Here is a 19,495-nt window from a genome sequence, read left to right on the forward strand (position 1 = left end):
TGGGTAATAGTCAGGGGTCAAAGGTCAAGGTCAACTCCTCAAAATTTTACTATTTCCCTCATATACTAGTATATGCAATGCTTGCATTATTAGTTTCAAAACTTAATACATGCATTACCTAATGGAGATTCTCCGGGAAATTTCCAGCCAGAAGGTCAAAGGTTAAGGGTCAAAGGCCAGGTTTTAATGTCTCCCCCCCCCCAAAAAAAAAAAAAGAAAAAGTCTATTTTGTACCGTCATCACACTCTTTCTTCGTACCTTGGAAATTACTCATTGCATAAACTTTCCCAAAATTCCTCAGATATGTGTACCTGCACTCTTAGAAAATTATAGCAAACCCAGTTCAAGACATTTCTGACAAACCTGTCATTTCAATATTTTGCCAGTTATGTGAAATTGTCATGGATCACACATTGTGAAGACATTGTACTATACGCCTATTGGGAGAATCATGCATTATGGCGGAGGCATCAGTCGCCATAGCGACATTTCTAGTTTTTCTTTTTTTCGAATCATTGCGTATAAAGAGTATGTCTTCACGCTGACGCTGTTGACAATAACGAGGCCAGTTTTACTTACGGGTCAAGCAGCTATCACGATGATATAGACATAAATTATTGTGTTTCAAACAATGCACTTTTTGCTTTTCCTTTCGCAGATATTATGAAATTCTTGTAATCATATTAAATGTACACATATTTCGTGTTTCGAAACTTTATCAATGGATGTTGTTGCTCTACAGTACACGACTAATTTCAGAGAATGTGTATGCCGGTGATCAGTTGAAATTATTGAAAGGTGATATGGTTTGACCTATCATGGTCAATCTTAACGAAGATTTAGCTCTCAGTTTGATCAAACCATGTTGTCTGTAAGCAACCGTATTATCGCATGTTCAAAATAAATTTGTATAAAAAAATTACTATACTTGGAACTTGTAAGATTCATCAACGACTATCGTAATAATAACAAATAACAATGATGATAACGATGATAATAATAACGATTACACTGAAAACAGTGAAAACAACTAACTAATCATTGTACTATAGTTGAAGTATACAGGAGATGTTTATTACTAATTACGTTGAGGAAGTGTGCTCGAATTAACTAAAATGCTAGAGGTAATCAACCCAAGATTTCCGAACTGACACCTTGCGATTAGGTATGTAGGAAGTATTGACCAACGATAAACACTATCAAATCTGCTAGTTATCTCATTTGTTGTTGTTGTTGTTTTTTTTTTGTTTTGTTTTTTTACTCTGTGTGACCTTAACATGCAACTTTCCACCACTTCAAGGACATCTGTATTGTGAAAATATTGTTTCGCTGTGTGTTGTCTCCACAGAACTTCATCAAGACCTTAATAATTCAAGGCAAAGAGTCGGGGGATATCCCAGCTGAGAACATGGTAACGCCAGAGAAACTAGAGGAATACACCCAAACGATAGTGAGTATCAACGTATACTATTATTATCGCCTTGTCACAAACGTTTTATACATTATACAAACGTTGGCCTATGTACGTTTGTGTGCGAGTATGCGCATAAAATACAAAATCTGGATTCAAGAATACGTATAGCAAGAAAAAAAAAACAAACATGTAAAATGGATGTGTTCACATAGTACTTGGTGGAGTATCTTTGCATAACAACATCTTAGGTGTTACATTAGTGTGACAATTGCAAACTATGCAGTAATACAAGTGCACAGAGATATTATGTAAATTGCTTTTCTCTTCTCCTTCCTTTGCTTAGCTCAAGCTGTTTGACGCCAACAATGATGGAAAACTTGAACTGACAGAGATGGCAAAGTAAGAACAACATCCGTAAGACCGATCTTGATGATAATTTTGTGTGGAATCTGTATTAGAAACATAACATCGTATGCTTAAATATATAAATATACACAAATGTAGTGGCTGAATGAATGTACATCGTTTTGAACTCTACACTGTAAATAGGTAGATCAAATTCCAGATAGATAGATTTTTAAAGGGCCAACATAAAAGATGATCTTTTTTATTCATCCTCAGAATTTTCACTAAAACGATTATATGATAATGTACATGTCGAAGATATATCGACATATAAGAAGAAGATATATCGATATATGAGCAGGTCTATAGCAAACACAGTTTTTCTCGCAAAGAATGCTGTACATAGTTTAGAATGTCCTCCCTATGTACAGCCCAGTGTCGCGACAGTCGGAATAAATAAAGTAAACGGAGGGAGCAGTGGGAAATGCGAAGACTCGTGGTCCATTTGAATCATTCACCGGATCTATAGAGCTCCGGGACACCTGTTTTCAGTAATATTTGCCATACGCAGTCATGTTGGATTATTTAATATTTTATATAGGAAATTATTCCACGATAAAAATACTCCTAAAATTACGCAATCTTTTACGCAATTACGCAAGACTTTCAATGTATTTGGTATTTAACGATGTCTTTGCATGTAAATATGCGTATTGATTTCATACATATCGTACAATCATCTGATAACTGCCCAAAATAACACATTGACAATGTTTATTCTTTTTTACTCTACTGAATTTCGTCATAGAATGCTTTCTGTCACTCATATACCCTTCCATTTGTTTTTTTTTTTTTTTTCTGTCCTATCTAGATTGCTCCCAACCAAGGAAAACTTCTTGAAGCAGTTCGAGGTACAGTATTGCGCGCCATAAGTGTAATTTTTCCAAGCCGTCAATTTTGTTCTTGTCTTAGATGCGTGAATATCTCAGTTTCAACCGAGCTGAAAATGTCAGTGTCAAAGTTATGATGGCTATAAAGCTATAGAGCTTGGGTGTAGCTTGTGGCAAAGGGAGGAAGATGTTAGCGACATCTTCTATCTGATTACATTAAAAGTGGAATCGCATAACATGAACATTATGGTAAACATGAAGAGAAAATTGTCATAAATAAACATGTATGTTTTCAACAGATTGAAAAATTACATACAGATTCCAACATATTGTATGAATGTAAAAAAAAAAATAAAAAATCATTTGCCCTCATATCATTCTGCCAATATGAATTGAATCCCTGATCAATGTGGTGATGGGAAAGTTTTCAATACAGCAACATCATCCTGATTGTTTGTCGATTTCATGCTTGCTTTAAAACTTTGCAAACCCCAGGTTCACTAAACAATATCATTTTTTATCATCATTTTTTGTTTGGTGTACATGTAGAATCAAAATTGATTGGAAAATCATCTCCCAACAAGACACAATAAACCTGCGTACGCAGTCCCTGTAACAACTTGATAATTTTCCACATGTCTGGCTGATATTTAACAGCATGTTTCCCTCATTTACAATTTGCAAATACAGTGTACCGCCAGGATAGTGTAAAATCATTATTATCATTATCATTTTAGAGGGACGAGTAAGTTCATATTTCCTGTAAACGGTATCTTTACCTATAGACATAGGAAAACATTTCATGTCATTTGTAGTTTAAACTCTTGAAACTGCTCACGGCCGCATGTTGGTTTATGTCCATGACCCAAAGACTTTCCTGACGTGACCACGTCACGCTAACCAGACCATCTTCTACAGTTGTTCGATGCCCCATCAATTTAGGTGTTCCAGTTTATATCGTTTTCATTTGACTTCTATGATATTCAATCTGTTTCGCTTTAACGCTTGTTTGATTTTTTTTTTCTCGACAGGACATAAAAAAAGAAGTTCTAGTAATGTGTGAAGTGTAAATGAAATTTCAAACAGTTTCTCCAAGACGGTTTTTTGCAATAAAAATGTTTAGGCATCCAGTCAATAGCAATACTGGTATAACTGTCGATCCCGTAAGATGAATCTCATTTCCATAAGTGCTAGATTAAAATACAATGATTAACCTTGTCCAGATCGAAAGGCAGTACCACAAATGTTTTCTTCCTGTGACGTCACTGGTCAAGCTTTCCCGACATGATCGCTTCTACTCCGGCAGAACACCGTGAGTCCTCCTCGTCAGTTGCCATGTATTTGGAGGAGTAGATGTCGTGCTGTCCTCATATACGATCTGCCTATCCTGTTCGTTTAGACCCTCAGTGGCTGTGTAACGGGGGCAGGTGGCGACGTCCTCCCTTCTCGGAGTCGAGATCGAGCACAGAGCACCAAAGAAGAATGTTTAGTTTGCAAGACTAGCACTCGGCATGATGCTTTCAGTGACGGAGCCTGTGGGCTACTCCCGCGGCCTCCATGAATCATGTTTTTTCAATTAATCTCAATATCTAATTAGTCCGTACACATATTGAAATTAACTAATGTTCATCTTCAGTGCCGAATGAAGCCCATCCATCTCTCCCTCTCTCTCACTTACAGTATTCATCATCGGTCTTTGTCCGCAGATTAGAAAGTTTCCTATAAAATGAAATTTTCTGATGTGTGTCATTGATTGATTATTCTTATAGTGTGTGTAACTCAATTTGCAATTTCCATTTTCAATAACTTTCATCCCCGTATAGGGACCGTGGAACCACTGATGAGAAGTGAACGTACACACACATAATTTTGGCTTTTCAAAAAAGAATGAAAGAGAGAAAAAGAAGGACTACCATTGACCCAACCACGATTATTACCCCTGACATCTCCTCCGGATCCCCCCCCCCCTTGACCTATACACACTTACATACTTACACACACGGTCACTAAGATCGTTCTACGGACCCTACTGTATTTTCAGAGTCAACGGCTTCCAACATCAACTCCAGAATCGGACTTGTTCATAATCTAGTTAACTCGAACTAGTTTTAGCCTTCACGCGGGACCGAACCCGATAGTATTTGATGTGAACAATTCGTATCAATTCAAATCAAATCATATTCCCAAAATCACTGTATTTCGCTATCTACGAGTAATGTTCTCAGGGGAAAGTTTGTTCCCGGTTTCTATCTATTACACTTCACTACGCTTTTGGCCATCCTGGTCTAATTTTGTTTCATATTCATACCCTCATGGTTGGGTTTATGTGTCCCGAGAAAGATCGGCTTAATAGTATCTACTGTAAAAGGAAGTATTCCTTCTGATTTTCAAGAGCTGATTTCTTTCTTCTTCTTTTTTTCAGGTGCAGAATCGAAATTCCAGCGGATGTCAAATTTCAATTCATTTTATTTGTTCAGCAGCTACTGTAGTCATGAACTCCTTTTGTAATCGTTCTCTTTGGCCTTTCTCTCCGCAATCAGGATATTTATACCAAGATTTTTTTTTTTCAATGTCCCTGAACTCATTGTTCGTTTCATCAATCCATACACAACACTCAAGTTTTTGCAACGAGTGTCTTTTTCCGTTGCAAAAAGCAAAGACATCCAGATAATTGCGTTGGTTTTTGATAAGTAATCGTCCACTGTATAACACTGCATGCTGATTTTATACTTCTTTTATGAAACGCCACTTTCAAGAAACTCAAGTTTTTTATGAATCGAATGAGCTGTTTCTTTTATGACACACGCACAAAATGATTTCTTTCACCAAGATAATCACCGGAAAGCCAGACGCTACTTGGAAAGGAATATCGGTAACTTTTGGAAAGAAATCTCAAGCGCTGCATGTAATCATCTGTATCGGCAGTGGACAATTATTTTGAAGAGTACATTATAGTTTTTCATTTGATTTCAAGTGAGGAGTTGTTCTCTGATCCAATTATATTGGATAATCCTGCAATGAACTTGAATCAGTATCAATTTAGTTTGATACCAGACATCTTCTCTTATCCAAACAATTTAATATTTTCTAATCTTTGATCAAATTATTCAGATATTACATGGTCATAAAACCCTAGCCCAAATCACTTGACAAAAAGTGAATTTCAAAGAACAATTGTGCCTCACTTCTAAGATCCGTTAAAATGATTTGTTGACTGATATATCCGCCAAATGTATATTTATATCTGCACGTTGTTTTGTTTTATCGCGTCTATCAACTAACAAACCAGGGATCGCTATGGCCAAGAAAGAAAGTAAGTAGGACGTCTTATCAGCAAATTATTCATTCAAGAAACTAAAGAAAATAAACGGGTGCATTTGCTTTTAAACTGCCCACGTTTCGAAGTGCTTGCTTCTATTTTCCTACCAGTTATTTACAGTTTATGTTTTATCTGGTTTATTTTAAAAGTTGGAGAATTTTTAGAGCTTTCATTTTTTTAATGACCATATAATCTGTCCGCTGTCATCGAGGGGATAAGACCTCACAAAATTTGTGATTTGCTCGCAGAGATGTTCTCCTTCGTTTTTTTCTTTTTTATCGGTTCATCAGATAGGACCATTCCGTACACCCTGCACTTTGAGTCTTTTGAATAACGTACATCTCATTTTGTGACATAAAGGTTCAAATTGAGTGTGGGGAATATGAAGAAAAGTTGGTTCTGAGTTCTCTGTTAAGATTTCGCTATTAAATCGTCAATAGAAGCATGCGTCAAAATCTTGAAATGATGTGACGTAGATAACCTAAGATAAAAGTTGGCATTCCTCATTTAATTGAACATTGAAATTGTTTTAATCAAGAGGTCTGTAAAGGTCATGTTGATTATCTAGTATTTTTTTTTCTCAGTGAAGACTTTTTGTCGGAAAGTGCATGTAATGATAAAAAAAAACCAAGTGTGTTTTGTCTTTTTTTTTTCTATGACTTATATTCTTTCTCTCATTTGTTTTTCTTATAGATTATAGAAGCATGTTATTCTCCTATACTGTGTGTTTTTAGGTTTTGATTGCTGTGTAGTATACATTTCCTCGCTCAATATAGTGCATGCAAACGATATACCCCGCCCCTCTCCAGCGTGTAGCCAGTCTTCAGGAAGCATATACGACAGTCGTGCACCACGCAGCCCTCGCCTGTTCCTTTTCACCTTCAAGATCTCACCCAGTAATATGCATGTCCGTGCCACTTCATCTTTCGTTCTTCCGTTTCAGGTTGCATGTTCCCCTGGCTTCCATGCATTTATCTGCTTATCCCTTTGATTCTAATAATCTTTCTTTCCTTGTATAAGCGGATTTTTCCCCATGGTGAACCTGTTGCAGATTTAAAAAGCATGCGCATGTCACGCACACACATCTGCCGTTATGCACTTCCCAGCTGCGACCATTAGGCGAAATCAGTTTGTGTCGACGTCAAGATTCGGGCTGTGTTTTTGAAAATTGTTCCAGTCTGCAATGAGTTGCTTTATAATCTCCATTAAATATCAATATGAGTCAGTATTTCACGATCCCTATACGATGGCTCTCGCTTTGACAGATTGCACAATCCCCTAGGGTGATCAAAATTGCGTTTTGTTCTGTTGGTTTCCAAAACATATATCGCACACATAACAGTTTCATGGACAATAAAGGTGGATGTTTTGATACGTAATTTCTGGAGCAACGAGGAATGATGCTGTTTGCTCGTCTTGCTTTGGTTTGCATTATTCAGACCTATCAACGGGACTTCATCGCTCTACGCAGTAGTGATCAAATTTATGTCACCAAATTGCTTTGCCATCACAATCCACTGCTCACGTTATGTGTGGCGTGTGTCTTATCCTATAAATTATGAAGATTAATTGTGTTGGTATATTTTGGTTCACCGTAGACAGAAGTAGTAGTTCGCGAGTGTTTGTAATACACCATCTCATCATAACTTACAAGGCTTGTTATGTCCTGCCTCGTATACATTATACCTGTACTAAATTACAAATAACCTTGCACAATATGCATTTTATCTTCATCTTGGCACCCGTCTACAAATGAGCTCTGTGTATCAATAATCACTAACATTTATGATTATGTCATGTCCTCCATTTATCTATTCAGGGCCACAGGACTATCACTCGGGCAGAATTCGAGCGTATTTTCAGCTACTACGACAAGGTGAGCTGCCCCTTTGCGTTCATATCGTTAGATTTGTGTCATTGGTGACGTCGAAACTTGCTAAAAATGACATGTCATAGAAAATCGATTGTCATTTTTTATGAAAGTCAGTGATATGTGTATATATATATATATATATATATATATATATATATGACATTGATATAGATATGTTACAGATATGTATTATAGATATATAGATAGATATGAAGAAACAAACTGGTAATGAACTTTTGGCCAATCCGGAGTCTTTGACAAGACTCCTGAAGAAGGCGTTGAGTTGAATAAACTCATGCTTTATTGGCCAAAAATGCATTACCAGTTTGTTTCTTCATTTCTTCGTGGAGCCAATACGAGAAATCTCAACATGTTTGGATATAGATAGATAGATAGATAGATAGATAGATATAGTATCGTGTGTGTGTGTGTGTGTGTGTGTGTGTGTGTGTCTGTGTTTGTACTTCGTGTGATTGAGGTCATACGGTAATTAAGACAAGATTTACTTAGCAATTTAGCCATGTCTACTGTATGACGAATCTGTCTGTTTTTTCTATGATCTACCTATCTTTCTTTAAAAAAACAAACAGACAAACAAACAAAGTAAACTTTCAGTGACGCATCATGTCCATCTACTTCTTCAATGTTGTTTTGCAGGACAACAATGGTACAATCGAAGGTGACGAGCTTCAAGGATTTCTCAAGGACATGTGCGAACATGAAGGGCAAGAGGTGATCGAAATATTACATTAACAACTTTTTATCATTCTCTGTTCTCGGAGTGTCATATTTGTACGCATGCAATATTACATGAGTATCGATTAACATTGATATTAGCAGTAACATTTAATAACATTGACATTAACATTACAAGGAACATAACAGGGGAACGGGTGACTTGCTAAGGCACCACCTCTCATTTCTCGTGTTGGGGGGGGGGGTAACAGCGTTGCTGTGTAACGAAACGAAGTTTTCAATTTTTCATCATTCAATCTTAACAAGTAAATCGCTCTACGATCAACACAAGTGTTTGGCCAGTTCAACCAGTACGACATTTTACTCCATCTTTGTAGGGTTGATCTACCACAATTCTTTCCGGCTGCGCATGAAGAAAAACTTTCTTCTCGACAGACCCTGAATACATAATTCTTATTCTTGGGCATTATTGTTATCGTTTTCTTCTATTGAAAGACATTAAGTCTGTACATTGATAATTTTCGATGTTGACGTAATTTTAGATTTGTTGTTGTTGTTTTTTTAAACCATTAGACAGTATTATTTTCAGTCTATTTGTCTATAATGAGCGAAAATAACCAAGTATGCTGACTCATTGCATGAATTCGTCCAGTTATCATAATCTATTTAAAAGAAAACCGCACACACCTTAAGGATATTTTAAAAAAACAGTGGAACATAAGTGGTGATGTCCTCACACTGGTAATGTCATCATATCATGGCGGTACAACAGGGTGTACGGAGATGATTCATGAGACAGTGTAAACATTCATCTAGGGCCTGAGCATATTTTCTATTTTCTCAAATTGGGATATTGAAAATGTTGAAATGAGTTTATTTGCAGTGAAACTGAATTGTCATAACATTGATCTTGTTACCGTAAGTCCTCCTGACTGTATGCAACCTAATCTGTATGTTAAAGATGATTTGTGAGTGTGTATATTATCTGACACTGTTTGGGTCTACTGTTCCTATTAATATTTGTGATTGTTGCTTTTAACCTTTAACCTCCATACCAAACACAGGAAGTGAATATGAGTGACTTGGAGAAGTGCTGTAATTCACTGATGAAAGTCTGTGATCAGAACAAGGATGGGGTCATCCAGAAATCCGAACTCGAGATGTTCTTCAAACCCAGTGATAACGACCAGGAACCGCAAGAATGATGATATTCATAGCTACACAAATCACATGACCCAGTCACATGATACCCTCGATGATATTTTAGATTGTGCGCGCGCGAGTCACGAAGTATTGTTTTCCGCGCTCTGCGCGTGTGGCAATGTTCCCGCGCGTGCGCACAAGCTGTTGGCATGCATGTCTTTGCTTGTATGATAAATGTGCATAGCATATGACGTGTTAATTTTGGGTCTGGTTTTAGCACTCACATTAACTTGCATATTATTGAACTCTATCATAACCATATGTATAGTAGAATTACTGGAAAAAAAATGTATCACTTTACTAGCACATGTACAAATATTTATATTGCATTTATCATATAATTAACTGTATCTCTTTAACCTAATATTGTATTGCACTTGTCGAAACCTACATATCACAATTATGAATTAATTCAACTCAACAAAGATTATACCAATCTGTAGATTGTATTGTCTAGATTAAGAGTTTCAAGTGACACGTCACTATACGTGCAATTGTCAAACCAGAAACAAAGTAATCTGTAGTTTGTTCAAATTTATTACATTAGATTTTTATATATTATGGTGATTACTAACCAATCAAGTTTTGCTATGAAGGTGATTTCAAATTAGCTTATGATAAGAAGACATTTGGAAAACTATGCATTGACCCGACTGCATTTGAACGCTGACTAAAACGTCTCGTGTCAAATACAGTTAGTTTTTCGTTTTTATTTAGATATTAAATTCAATACTTCAAAGCGACTTTCTGCATGTAGTAAATTTTTATCGCGAGAAGTAATGAAAATCATTCAAAACGGATCGGAAAGATTAAGCTAAACCATTACTTCACTCATCAGTAATTTTACAACCTATTTGGTAAAATAAAAACAAAACTTGAGCAGCTTTCTTCGTAATGTGTATATTGTCGACAAGATAAGAGAGTAAACTTTCACAAAAATCATCGAATATTGTATTGTACAATGTCTCAAGTGCTTTCATTTATTTTCACTATTTATACAGCTTGCCTGTTGTTTGGTGACAGATTGATCAGATAATCATTGTCCCTTTTAAGTTATGGTAAAGTCCACGGAAATGGAAATTTGTTATTCTCATTGTTATTTTCTTGTCGTGTTTAGGGCCAAGAATTTCTGTTCTGATGCAACGTGCTGTATCGATAAACATTGTAATTAACAGCGGAAGCAACGCTTATTCACTGTCACTCTTTTCATTCAAAGAATTTGAACAGTGACTGTGGCATGATTGTGCTTCTTGATATGCCTATAAATAACATTTTCTCGATTTATGTGCCATTCTGAGATTTGCAAGATGTCACTGACTAAACATGAAATTTCACTGGTTTGCTATATTTCATGCTTGTAACTCACGCTGAAATAGCTGACTGTGTTACGGTGTTTCACTTTTCTTACAGTTTGATATCAAGTCAAATTACTTCTCTTCATAAATCTGAGAGTCGCTTTAGTCTCCATGTAATGTTAACATTTAACATCAAATTTATTCTAACTTCAACTCAGTCCTTTATTTCAGTTCATTTTTTTTCACTGAATTGGTTTTTTTTTTTCTGAAAAATGAAAATAATTGATCATATAATTTAACGTTAAACATTATTGTCATGTCATCCGGTATCGTTAGAGCACTGTTATGTTATTTACCAAAAACAACAACGATTTTAAAAAAATAGTAAAAAAAAAAAAAAAAAAAACCAAAACAAACAACACTCTAAACTTTACTCTCTAAAGTTGATTTAAAAAGGGAAGAAAACAAACAAACATTGATTTCCATGAAATCCGGTGTTAGCGAAAGAGTGAAAGTAAAGGAATATCCTCTAAATTTCTCCCATTACGACCCCTACGACTAAATATTCTGCACCTATGCACGCACAGGATCGCTTGAAGAGGATGCCAACTGATGAGGAGATAAGCGCCCTCGCCGACAAAATTTTGAAAGCATGCGACATTGACGGTGACGGCGTCTTGAGCGCAGAAGAACTCGGCATGATCATTAGTGGCAGAGGAAACCGCAAATGAACTCATTGGCCCGTGTTGCATTCTTTCTTTCTTTCTTTTTTTTTTTGTCAAACGTCTTGTAGTTTCTGTTTAACATGCTCTGAAATGCTGCTCTACATTCTACAAGAGACATAAGAACCTTGTCTCCATGATGTCAGCACAAGAAAGTGGTTGTCTGAGTTGACTTCAGACTCGAGATCTGCCCTTATTGCACGATCGTAGCTGGAGTTTGTTGTAGGTAGCAATCTGTAAAGCAGTGCCATAGTACTGTATTTATATAGATATCGTCATTTGCGAATGTGGCAATGTAAACTTTATCAGTCTCTTTTTTTTTTCTTGCAGTATACTTTACATTTCTCCTTATTGTAATATTATGCAAGATTGTCATTGCATCAACATTTGAATGTGAATTTATAATGTATTCATCGCGTTCCTTTTCTTACATAATATGCATGTATATTTTACATTAGCAGCACAAAACCATTTTGACAGAATCTTCGTTCAATTTTCTTGTGAGTTATTCACAAATATTGTCAACTGACGAGCTACTGACATTTGAACAGAATTATATCTATGGAAGCTCTCTGTGGTAGAAGAGAGATATTTTGATAATCTTCTTAAAACCCATAATTGCAACTAAAATCCCATAACTGCAACTTAAATAATACGTCAGAAACGGAAGTATTTCTCTTTTCACAACAATATGTAATATTATCCAGCAAAGTAGGGGAGGCAATTAAGTAGCTTGTAACAAGGTGAAGCATGGGATAAAGATGGGGTTCAAAAAAGAAAGAAGTAGATTATTAAACCATGTCATGGCAAAATTGACTTTCTGATTCATATTTTGTATTCTAAATCCTTGGATGCTATTCAACAGATCTCGTTCTTTCAGATGAAACTAAAACAGAACCGACAAGAACCAAAGCCTGGTTTGAAACAAAATCCCCTCCCGTATGTCCATCCATGGCAGCGCATTGAAGGACTTGTACTTTTGTCTTGCTGGAACTATTATATCTCTCTCATGTTTGTCCGCAAAACAGACCATTTTCGCATTTGATATTTGCTCGAATCACATTCCAGTGTCTTTACATAAAAAAAAAAAAAAAAATCACTGAGAGAAGTAAGCGGGTTCCTTCTCATCACCCTATCTGACATGTTCTTGGGGATTGGATTGGTTTAGCTCATAATCTTATTTTCTCCTTTGCTGTGTATATTTGCTTGGGAGGTAGATTCTCCTACCTGCCTTTAGACATTGCGGTATACTTTCGCAGAAAACTTTTTAAGACTCCCGATATCATCAAACGTTTTCTGTTTTCTGTTTGATGAATTCTATGATTCCGTTTTTGTAAGTTTGCTAAACATCAGGAAATAACATTATTTTGTAGTTCAGCTTTAATTTCGATATTTTCTTTTTATTTTCATTTTGATATTGATAGCTTATGTAACTCGTTAGATGGATTTTTTTTCAAACCGCAAAATGTTTTTTGATCTTGTTAGATGTGTTAATCAAGCATTATCATAATCAAATTGATGTATAGAGGGTGCGTGAGACAAAGCAAGGTATTTATTGAATTGAATATTGATATTGGATTTTATTAAACCGAGAGCTCGAAACATAACATACAATACAAAGCGGTTTATCTCTGTTCGTTGTGGTCTATGCATGATGCATGTACAAGATGTGCTTGGGTTTGTTGAAGATGCCTATATAGTGAAACAAATTAACAGATTGTTCGATTTTTTCTTTATTATAAACAGAGGCAACTATTGTCGATATTTTCCTCTTCGAAGCGACAAAGTTTTTCAAGATGGACTCCAATGCAAACTCTTATATGACAATCAAGACCCGAACATTTTTGTTTTTCTTTCTGGCTGGATTCTTTGCAATTAAAAAAAAAAATGGGGTAAACAAAACATGAATTGCCCCAGGAAATTCGATAGAATTTAGCCAATGTTTCGGACAAAACACAAATAATTAAGCTGTATATCTGTTTGTTTGTCTTTTCCCCTCCTTTTTCTTTGGAATCGATTTTTACCAAAGAAATGAACATTTTTCATCAGTTAAGTTATCAGCGGTCACATTTGCCGACGGCACCCTAAAGTGTGTGTCTCAAAGCTTCATGTCTGGTCAGAAAACATCCCACGTGTGGTCATCACACTAGAAGGTGTTGAGTGGTTTGCGAGAATGAGTGAGATTGAATTAAATTGACATTTATTTCCACTTTCTCGTATAAAAATGAAATAAAATGAACACATTGAAGTTTGGAACATAATTGGTACTGATTTACACAAAATACTGTTTGCAACAAGACAGAAGTAAGGATCACTATCTTTGATGTAAGCAATTTAATGCAAACTAATAGAAAGAATCTTACGGTATATGGCGTTGAATATATAACACAATTCAGGGGAAGTAAACAAAAATTAAAATAAGTCTATGCAATTCATTAAATCTTATTAATTTAAGTGGAAGAAACCTTATGAAAACTATAGTAAGTGTATAAAATAGATAGATAGATAGATAGATTGCTAGATGGATGGATGGATAGATAGATAGATAGATGGAGAGATAGATAGATGGATGGATATATAGATAGATAGATAATGGAGAGAGAGAGACTGAATGACACATGAAAATAAAACAGAAATAGAAATGCACGTAGTATACGTGCACGCACATGATACACACATAGACAGTGCAGATACAATCATGTGTATGCATCGAATAATTATATAATCATATTCATCTGAATTGATGTATGCAAGTAGAACTCAAGATACAAGAAACATAGATTCAAGCAGAACTCCCACCCGTCCATTGCGCATAATTTACGCTCATATACCCGGCACTGGTTCATATCATGCGCATAGTGGTCAGGATGGGAAGATTTTAGAGTAAAAGGAACCCTGTCTAAACCAAAATGAGACGACTACGGAAACTATGGTGTGTTTCAAAGATACATGTATCTGGAGATATACCGACAGCTGTACAAAGGTTTTTTGGTTAATTTTGTTTATCATTCAGCAATATATTACAAGGTGTAAAACTTTCTCCATTCTTCACATCTGGGTACTACATATAATATTATCTTACCCTATACCACCAATACCATCATGATGAGTTTCATATATATATATATATATATATATATATATATATATATATATATATATATATATATATATATATATATATATATTGACAGCAAAGGAACCACAACATAGCTTTGCTGCTTTGCTTTGCTGCTTTGCTTTGCTGCTTTGCTGCCAATATATATATAATATATATATATATATATATATATATATATATATATATATATGTGTGTGTGTGTGTGTGTGTGTATGTGTGTGTTTGTAAGTCAAAGTTTGACGTTGCTTGTTTCTAATCAAAATTTTTTATTCTTTTCTTTCGTATACATTTGGGAACATAAACAATTTGATGAATGATTCACGCCCTCAATCCTTTTTATTTACCAAAACGTCAAACGTATATACACATTCATTATATTCAAGATAAATGATTACAAGAAATACTAGAGAGTGGTAACAGGAGAAGGGTTAATGATTATGTTGAGAAAACTCGAGCAAACTTTTAATACAACAATTTCAACATTTTTTTTTCTTTGTGCCAATTTCTTCGTGCTACATTGTCTGAATAGGCCTAGGGATGTTTTGTTTTCTTATGCAAATCCAATACAGGTAGAGCAGTCGGAGATCTGAACATGACAGGATCTCGAACAAGAAAATACTCTGCGAAAATCATTATTACAGCAAACCAACAAGCAAATTATTACTCTGGCAATGCAACTTTCTCTCCCTTTCTTCCCCCTCTCTCTCTTCTCTCTCCTCTCTCCTCATGTCTTGCGTCCACCGGTATATTAAACACACAGACACAGACACACACACACACACACACACACACACACACACACACACACACACACACACACACACACACATATATATATATATATATATATATATATATATATATATATATATATATATATATATATATACATATGGACACACACACACACACAAGCACACACACACATTCTCATCATTCTCACAGACGACACTCGCCATCAATGTGAGCGTACTATTATTGTACTGGGTCATGATTCCTCATTGCCAATGGTGCTTGTTTTGTGTCCTGAGTGGTTACAAGAGAGAGACAGAAACAGACAGAAGGAGAGAGAAAAAATAGAGAGGGGAGAGAAGGAGAGAGAGAGAGGAGAGAGAGAGAGAGATACAAAAATATAGAAAGGGGAGAGAGAGAAAGGAAGAGACACCGTGCGGCCGCAGCATGTTGACATACTGTGGAAATAGGAGTTGCCATGGTTACTAAACGCGCGTCGCTGCCCTTCCAATTTTCCCCTATTCACGTTATTGACCTCTACGTGTCTCCAACTATGACTGCTAGCTCCCCCCCCCCCCCCGATTCTTGCCAGTCTCAGATGGGCATACAGACAGTCACGTTAAGTGTGGCTGCGTGTACGTGTGTGTGTGTGTGTGTGGGTGGGTGTGGGTGTGTGGGTGGGTGTGGGTGTGGGTGTGTGTGTGCGTGTTATTGGGTGATGAAGGATAACCGCAAAAGAGAGAGAGAGAGATGAGGCGTTAAAAGATGGTGAAGATCAAGATATTAGTGTTTCAGGTTTCTAGGGACTACCCATCTCAGCCACTTCTGAAGTCGTTGCACTGGCTTCCTTTGAAGCAAGGGATAATTTTCAAACTAGTTTTGTTTGTCTATAAAATCCTCAACAATCAAGCTCCGAAATACCTAGATGCCTGTTTGACTTTATATACACCTATTAGAAATTTGAGGTCATCTAGTGATCCGCTTCGTCTCACATACTCTGTTACTCGCACCTTAGCCCGTGATAGGACATTTACTGTGTCTGCTTCAAAGCACTGGAACAATTTACCACTTACCGTTAGACAGTCTCCATCAGTCAGTGTTTTCAAAGAAAGCGTTGAAAACACATCTTTTTAGTAGCAACTAGTTCGTAGCTGTTTTTGTTTACATGTTTTGAATTGATTGTAAGCGCTTTGGGCCTTGTGGGAAAAGCGCACTATAAATGATAATAATAATAATAATAATAATAATAATAATAATAATAATAATAATAATAATAATAATAATAATAATAATAATAATAATAATAATAATAATGATGGAGGAAGAGGAGGACTGCAACAGCTTTATTAAGTGGAACAGAAACAAGAAAATGAAACGGATGACAAATAAGAGGAGAGGAGGAGGAGAATGAGTAAAGGAAAAATCAAGAAGTGCAAGAAGAGGAAAATAATTACAGTCACATATTGACAAGATAGTGCAACAAAATTCCCATTAAGGACAATCGTTATTTCCCACCCAGGGACATTTTATTTCCCACACAGGGACAATAATATCCCAACCAGGTTAGCTTCTTCCCGAGCAGAAGTTTGTTGTTTACCCATCAATTACACTGTGTTGGAGGTAAAGTTGTTGAGGCTGCATATAGGTTCCTCTTTTTCACATTATGAGGGTAATATTGATCCGGGAGAATTAAACAAAAAGTGCATGAACTCCAAACGATGGAGCCTCGCAACGACGCGTTGACTCCTTGTCGACCCTACAAAGAGCGTGAAATTCCAACTAGTTCCCCTTCATGCATTGCAATCGATATAATAGTAAATACTTTCAATATTAACATATCCATTTACTTCGAAAATACAAACAGTCGAAGATAGAGCTGAGCTCGTCTGTTTATCATGAGGACTTGTTTGCACCCTCCACTCTCCCTGCGAAACTTGTCCTTTAAAAGTACTTTTGTAGGTTTTGACCCTTAACCCCAACCACTGGGCATCGGCTTACAACAAACTCAGGCGCTCGATGTATAGATTCGAGTTACTGGTATGCAGAATGCTATCTGAAATCAGACAGGTTCAAGTAAAGCCGTGATGATACAATGCGGTATAGCCCCCTAGGTGCCCTCCAACAGAAGTATTGATGGCTTTCAAAATAAAGCGCTGCGAGGAAGAAAATCAATATTTCATAGTTATGATTATAGATTTTATGCGACGAAGGAACACACCCCAATGGGGTGACTTCAAGGGTGCAAGTTGCAACTTTGAATCTTTTGGTGATGGACTTTGTTGACGGGAGATTGTCTCGTTGTAAACACGCGAAGTTGACAACTTCATACTCATTATCCTGGTGAGAAAGATGACCACGGAAGATGCCCGATCCTACCTCCAAAATGTCGTTACCTCGGATCATATTTGAACCAACAGAAGGGGCGAGAGAAAGGCAAAGTGAACGAGCCAGGAACAAGGAAGGGTGAGTATAGGTCTATGGCTACACGTCGTGAGTGAAATATCTGTGATTTTGACGCTCGATGGTATGTTGAAGTCAAGATGGAAACCCAAGCGGAGCTACCATTGTCTGCGAATCGCTGATCAACAAGAAATGATGATAATCTATTAAGAGGGCAGCTTTGAGGTATCGTTGATTTGTAGTCGTAAAAAAAAAATGAATTATCTCCGATAGGCCTCCGTTTTTCTTTCATTAGGTAAGCAGAATAGTCTTAAGGTCTATAGATTTGCCGTCATTGCTGCAAATGATATGACGAATAATGTTTAGAATAGTGCAAAACTATTACCGGTATACCGTGCTTACCACAGTGTTCAATGAAGTAGAAGAAAAATATGCGAAATGATAAAAACTTCATCAAAATCTGACAGGAAATAAGTAATGGAATACTACACCTACTACACCTATTTTCGTCGATCAGTGCTAATTCTCCCATCCGTATATGCGAAACAAAAAACACTTTTTCATTTTCGCTAATCTGACAACCACAACCCTTTCCTACAACCTTTTCCTACAACCTATAGGTTCATTTCAAATACCATGCTGTATTGGAATTACCCTGCAATAATGACTTTCATAAGTCATTATTGCAGGGTAATTCCAACACAGCATGGTATTTGAAGTGATATTTTTTTCTCATGTAAAAACGATAGAAATGTACAGTACAGTGTACATGCAAAGGCTTTGAAGGCCGTCACATCTTCGTGTTATATAACTTACAGATCTGTGGTTGCAAGGTTGCTACTATTACTATTAACACTTTTTCGTGAATTATAAAATTCAGTGAAATCACTTATACAAAATAACATACCTCTTATTACATAATAATCTTACCTACATGTCAAATTCTCACTGAGAAATCAATGTTTGGTTTGGTTTGGTTTGGTTTGGTTTATTTCTGCATTTTCTTTCTCCAAGTGATACAGAGTATGCAAAAAAGGAGAGTATACAGTCTGTAATTACATATGAATCAAAGCAACATATTAAGGCATACCTTATTTATATATGAACAAAGGAGAAATCAGTACAGAGGACCGTCATGATAAGCAGAGCTTGAAGTGGATGAGGCATTATCTATACACAATGGATCTACACATAAAACTCTTAATCTTAACGTTACATACCAAAAACATTTTGCTAAAAAAAGCAACAACAACAACAACAAAAACAACAACAATGGAAAAGAAAAAATGTCTCCTCGCGGCTCTGTCAAGAATAAGGTGACCAACTTCCATCGTGGTATACTATACATAATTATTAGAGTCAGGTATTAGTAATTAATATCCTCAAGAAGAAGAAAAATACTTTGATATTCTTGCATGGTAAAACAAAAACCCTTGGATTTAGATACACGCTGCATGATCATCAATTCATTTTCGCTCCATTATC

General features: G+C 36.2%; 1 protein-coding gene across 4 annotated transcripts in view; it reads left to right on the top strand.

Moving 5' to 3' along the window:
* LOC140232676 (calbindin-32-like) overlaps nucleotides 1-13,377 on the top strand; it is a 179,987-nt gene extending 166,610 nt beyond the window's left edge. Inside the window, exons 6-12 of one of the 4 annotated variants that reach the window (XM_072312782.1) lie at nucleotides 1,349-1,450; nucleotides 1,758-1,813; nucleotides 2,631-2,670; nucleotides 5,480-5,521; nucleotides 7,788-7,844; nucleotides 8,499-8,573; nucleotides 11,623-13,377. In XM_072312782.1, the coding sequence (XP_072168883.1) occupies nucleotides 1,349-1,450; nucleotides 1,758-1,813; nucleotides 2,631-2,670; nucleotides 5,480-5,521; nucleotides 7,788-7,844; nucleotides 8,499-8,573; nucleotides 11,623-11,766 (516 nt within the window). In that variant the 3' untranslated portion in view covers nucleotides 11,767-13,377. Of the gene's footprint in view, nucleotides 1-1,348; nucleotides 1,451-1,757; nucleotides 1,814-2,630; nucleotides 2,671-5,479; nucleotides 5,522-5,938; nucleotides 5,963-7,787; nucleotides 7,845-8,498; nucleotides 8,574-9,601; nucleotides 10,924-11,622 lie in introns of those variants that run through there. The other 3 variants (XM_072312784.1, XM_072312783.1, XM_072312785.1) reach the window with 3 other exon arrangements.
* The last annotated feature ends 6,118 nt before the right edge of the window (nucleotides 13,378-19,495 follow it).

Source organism: Diadema setosum, chromosome 9 (assembly GCF_964275005.1).
Source record: "Diadema setosum chromosome 9, eeDiaSeto1, whole genome shotgun sequence".
Lineage (NCBI taxonomy): Eukaryota > Metazoa > Echinodermata > Echinoidea > Diadematoida > Diadematidae > Diadema > Diadema setosum.